The 5,868-nt window shown below is 47.0% G+C and overlaps 1 protein-coding gene across 1 annotated transcript in view; it reads right to left on the bottom strand.

Moving 5' to 3' along the window:
• Window positions 1-2,123: 2,123 nt before the first annotated feature.
• Window positions 2,124-5,868, bottom strand: part of LOC104513752 (syntaxin-8-like) — a gene marked incomplete at both ends in the record, with an annotated part of 5,847 nt that continues 2,102 nt past the window's right edge. Inside the window, 2 exons of the mRNA XM_010157209.1 lie at window positions 2,124-2,234; window positions 4,229-4,323. Coding sequence (XP_010155511.1) covers window positions 2,124-2,234; window positions 4,229-4,323 — 206 coding nt within the window. The remainder of the gene's footprint in view (window positions 2,235-4,228; window positions 4,324-5,868) is intronic.

Genomic DNA, 5,868 nt, shown 5'->3' with positions numbered 1-5,868 from the left:
GCTGGAAAATACTGGTTTTCCTGATCATTTCTAACAGATCTTGAAATTATCATGGGACTTAAATACTTCCCTCCCATCCCGCTGGACACGTTCACGCCAGGGCAGCTCCAGGGTGAATCCTCACCCTGTCTGCCCCACAGCAGTAGCCTGCCAGGCTGTCCTGCCACAAGGACGGCCACGCTTCAGACAGCCAGATCAGTTTATGGACTGCTCAGAGCAGGCAACACACCAGAGCTTTCTCACACCATCAGTCCCCGTGGACATCTTGCCTGCTTGCTGGTTGACACGGCTCAGCTGGCTCAACAACAGATGTAAAAGCCAGCACCAATGCACCAACTGGCTTTGCGCCACACTCTGGAGAATGCCAAACCTAGAACAATTAATGGATTTGACCAAAGTGTAGTCTTATCACCTGCTGCAGGCATTGCACTGACAGCGCAAAGACAACAAACACAAACCAAAACACGTGCTTTGGCTGTGCCAAACACCGCACGGAGAACACAGCGAGCAGAAACCAACCTCTGCACCACGGTACTGAACGGACTCCAAAACAGGAATGCACACGTGAATACAGAAACTACCCGTTAAACTTCCCGTGTCTCTTAGGCCAGCTCTAAGCTACACAAAGTAAATGAGGTAGGAAAACTCCCCTTATTTTCAACAGTTATGGTAGGACACAGCGTTCACAGGGGTACCCAGTTTTTTACGACGCAACAGCTTCAAAACTGCCTTTTTCAAGAGCACAGCGCTGAAAAGGGACAGGATCTCGGGGAAAAACAGCAAAAAGGCTGAGGTATTTCCTCACTAGTGTGAAGAGTTAAAAGTATATGAAGTGTTCTTCTGTTCTAAGACCGGGCGCTGGCATATTGCCAAAAGATGAGAAACCTTCTCAGGAGGGCTCTAACACTCTGCCCCCAACTAACCTCACGTGTGCATGTATAAAATGCAACACTCTGCATTTGCTACAGAAAAGGCTCAGAGAACAGAGTGCATTAGAAAATGCCTGCCACTCAGCAGCACGAGCTAAACTTGTTTTAAAAACACGTATTTCTATCGCAGGTCCATGTCGGAGAAGTACAGCTGCACTCTTCAGAGGCAAATCGCGCTCCGCCACGGTCAGCAGAGGTGAGGAAGCTCTGCTCAGCCACACCGCATGACCCAGACCACACACGCAGCACTGTGCAGGGCTGACAGGGCAGAGCATGGCCCCCCGCATGACCCACAGCCAGCCCAAGACGCCTGTGCCTGCTGCATTACCACTCCACACACACCAACAAAACAGGTGCGTGGGCCCAGCGGCCATGACTCGTATAAAACTTCTGCGAATGTATGTTCACTTTGTAAAAACTAAGATGCTTTAAAACAATGCATTACCACTTACAGGCTACACTCAGAGTCATTTCATTGGCCGTGGAAATAGAGCAAGCTCTGCAAACTCAGAGTGCAGCTCCAATTCTCCTCTGCATCGTTCTGCGGGACAGAAGATTACCTGAATCTGCAAAGGAAAAATTAGGAAGGACAAATGCAATTACCTGCACTGGAATTTAGCCAAAACAGTAACTCTCACACAGAGCTGTATTTAGTGACCTGCATGGGGTCAGGAGGCAGGTAAGTCACACTCTTGATAGTGGGGCTTTTCATTTTTTGCATGCATGTTGGCTCAAGGCTAACAGAGGTCAAAGCCCATCATCCAGTGAATCACGAGGATCCTTCTAAAGTTGTCCCTCAACACCTGCCAATTCAATTATAACGTACCACAACCCCATCTACCCCATTTGCTTGCAGAGGAAGGAGAAAACGATAGCTTTGTTTTGCTGTCCATAGCCTGGCTACCAGCTTAGGAACAAGGCTTATTTATTGCTACCCCTTTTCTCCTCTCTCTCCTCCAGCAACTAATTCATGGAGCAGTTATAACACATTAAAAGAAAAAGGAGTCTCACATTATTTCCAGCTTTGCAGACACTATGTGATACTGTCACTAAAAAAGCACATGATTTCTAGGCAAATGAAACTGCAGTTTGCTACACGTAGAGGTACAGGAGCTCAATGGATGCATTCAACACTACCTTCAGAGAGACTCCAAGCACAGCTCACACTGCTCATTTCAGGGGACAGTGTCATACCTTATCATGTCTGGTTCTGGGCCTTCATTCTTGTAAGATGCCTGAAGTTGTTTCTGCCGTGTGAGAAGATCATCCACCAAATTCTGCCTCCTGTCTCCCTCCAGCTGTGTGCTGATGATACTTGGTTAAGGACCAAACTTAAAAACATTGAAAAACTTCAATTTATGTAACAAAATAATACCTGTTATATATACTTAAAATGAAGCAGACCTCATGATCACGATAATTAACTACAAGAACTATTTTAACTCAAGAAAAGGCTGTAACATCCAAGATAGGTCACATTTTTCTGAACGAAATCTGCTGTTATTCTAAATGTGTTCCAGAAGTTTACATATCCCAAAGAAAAAGTTTCATACAGTGACCACAGAGTGAACTTCAGGTCATCAGCTCAAAGTAGTAAGAGAACTGGAAGGCTCTTAACTGCCAAATTAGAATAAGTATTAAAATAGCATTTTCCCCTCCAAAATTCAACTTAATTATTCTCTCACTTATCACTAAGAAGCCCTACGCAGCTGATCATAGAATCATAGAATCATAGAATGGTTTGGGTTGGAAGGGACCTTAAAGACCATCTAGTTCCAACCCCGTGCCATGGGCAGGGACACCTTCCACTAGACCAGGTTCCTCCAAGCCTCATCCAGCCTGGCCTTGGACACTTCCAGGGATGGGGCCTCCACAACATCTCTGGGCAACCTGTTCCAGTGCCTCACCACCCTCTCTGTGAAGAACTTCTTCCTGATATCTGACCTAAAACTCCCTGATTTCAATTTGTACCCGTTACCCCTTGTCCTATCACTACAGGCTCTTGTAGAAAGTCCTCGCCCAGCACCCTTGTAGGCCCCCTTCAGATACTGGAAAGCTGCGATGAGGTCTCCTCGGAGCCTCCTCTTCTCCAGGCTGAACAAGCCCAACTATGTCAGCCTTTCTTCATAGGAGAGGTGCTCCAGCCCTCTGATCATCTCCGTGGCCTCCTCTGGACTAGCTCCAACCAGTCTATATCCTTCTGGTGTTGTGGGTTCCACAGCTGGATGCAGCACTCCAGGTGGGGTCTCACCAGAGCAGAGTACAGGGGCAGAATCCTCTCATTCGAGCTGCTGGTCACACTTCTCTGGATACAGCCCAGGATATGGTTGGCTTTCTGGGCTGCCAGCGCACACTGCCGGCTCATGTTCAGTTTTTCGTCCACCAGTACCCCCAAGTCCTTCTCCTCTGGGCTGCAATCTTAGTGACTGAAGGACTACAAACTCTCTTCTAATCACTATCCAGTAGATTATGCAATAGCTGAACTGATCTGTGCCTGCTTTCTGCCACAGCAGTAGCATTTGTCTGCTCTCGAGCACTCGCTGGACAGGAAAGTTTTACTGAAGCCATCAGCACAGCACTCAGGGGGCCCCTGCTTAAAAGGGATTTCTGCAAGAGTAAGCTTGAAATTAAACATTTATTCATTAAATCAGATTTCTGCCAAATATCTTCTTCAAATCCTTAGTCCTGACCATCCCAATATATATGGAAACAGCAGCGAACCCAAGCCAGGCCATAGGGTAACACTCCTAGAATAAAAGGTCTGATTTCTAAGGCATGTTTTAAAGCATTCAGACATAATTCTGAAGATGCAGTTCCATTGCTCCTCAAGTCAGTCCAAGTCAGGGCTGCCATATCCCTGCCCACACCCTGAACAAGGCTCCATCCTTCCGTCTTCCAGGCACTGGCAGCCCTGCAGCCAGCGACTGAGCCAAGAGAAAACAACAGATTAGCGAGCTTCCGGCTAGATGAGTGACCTTAGCGCACAAATCAGCCACTCAACCAGCAGTGCCATGACAATGGCAGCTCCGTGATCATTCAGACCACCTTGCTAAGCTTCCCTCGGACACAAACGTGACCGAAGCCAGCCTCATGCCCACTGCACCAGGGACACCAGGCTCCCGACCCTTCCTGCACTACAGCTGCAATGACGACAGCAGCGGCACAAAGTCCTAGTGACAAAGTCTTCTAAAAATGGAACGAGGGAAAAACCCTAACGGCGTGGCAGAGCAAGCCTAGCATATTTTTCCACTCTCTCACACAATACAGAAAGGTCAGTGAGTTGATGTTTACACAGATACACTTGGTGTGTTGATACAGCCCGAAGCAGCAAGTCCTTCAGCTGATCGATCTTCTCTCGGAGATTCTGCAACGACGATCTGATAACCACATTGAGCTGAAGGGGAAGAAAGAGATTTTATTTATCATTCAGTCAGTAATATTTACAACAAATTTAGTATTACTACATCCAGGTGACGATGTATTAAAATTCAGCTATACTGGTGTGAAGGACTCTGTTCTAAGCCTGCCTCAGAGCCACAAAGGGAACCATACAGTTAACTGGTTTGGGCTGCTTACAAAATAATGAGATAAACAGTACTAGTTTTGCAAACACAATTCTAATGCATTAACGCTGTTTAATATGGAGAGCTTTCTTTCAAGTCTTTATAAACACACACCGTTATATGGGCAAAACATATCAGCCCATTTTAATATTTTCCTATTAGTTTTCCAGTTCTTTCCTCTGATCTTTAATAAAAATAGAGGCACTGTCTTCTTCTGGCCCCAGGTTTTTTTCCCAGCTCCCAGGATTCGAGGGAAGGTTGCTACAGGTTCAGACATTCCCTCTGCAGAACACCGCCAAACTTTAAAGATAACAGAGAAATTCCGATTTCCTCTGTTTCTCTCCTCGGCAGCACCTACGGCTCCCAACCCTTCCTCACAACTGACCCACCCCAGATTCCAAAGCGTCTATTCTTGCCAAAAGTGTAGTTAAATCCTTCACATTCTCCCCTGCCACAAGCCAGCCTGAGATTTGCGGGAATCCTCCTCCTCCTCCCTCCCCCCTCCTTCCCAAGCTAGGCTGACATTATCCTCTGGGGTTTTCCCCCCTTTAAAAGTTATTTCTTCTCATTCCAGTTATGTAGAACATACTAGGAAACAACATTGTAGCTGCAATTAACTGTGCAAGTCATCCCAATTAAGACTTTATGTGGTCCCCGCTGTGGGTTATGGTGGTTAGCAGCCTCAGATGCTCGGGATGATGAACTAGTAACAGAGAAGGAATATTTGCTTTGACTCTCATTCCTGACGTCTTGAAGACACAGAGGCAGCAGCCAGATACCCAAGTCTCACTGAACAGTCATCGTGCTGCCAGGATCCTGCCTGCAGCTAAACTGCACTTGATATCTGCAGAGGGACGGAGCAGGAGTTCCTAAAAAATCACCCAATGGCACCAAAAGCTTAAATCTCCCTGACTCAGCGAGACTTGCTCTCAAACACTACCAAAGACAGCGAGAGAAAGCAGACGCAACCACGCTGAGGCAGCCTTGAGGGTACGCAGCCGAGGCGGAGAGCTGCGAAACACACCTTTGGATCCAAAGCTGCTGAACGCTAAGGCAACGCTTCCAACGCCAGGATGGGGTATAAATGTTTTTAGGAAAGTTCAACCTGCTGCACACCCACTAGCTCTGCAATTAGGTAATAAAGGGTCTTTTCATTTCACACATCCATGTCCTGCGCTCGTGCCCAGGGGAGAATGCTGCTTGCAATCGGCCCAGAACAAGTAAGCAACATAAAGGTACACGCATCTGAGAAAGGCACCCCCTCTGCTACTCTGGCCAGAAACTGCAGTGCTGTAACAAAAGATTATGCTTCCATTACAGAAAATGACCCAATGGACGTTTTAAGATCAGCTCAATAGAGCAGAGTTCACCAGTGG

Source organism: Eurypyga helias, unplaced genomic scaffold (genome assembly GCF_000690775.1).
Source record: "Eurypyga helias isolate BGI_N326 unplaced genomic scaffold, ASM69077v1 scaffold29638, whole genome shotgun sequence".
Taxonomy (NCBI): Eukaryota; Metazoa; Chordata; class Aves; order Eurypygiformes; family Eurypygidae; genus Eurypyga; species Eurypyga helias.
This window is presented reverse-complemented; position numbering and strand designations above follow the sequence as displayed.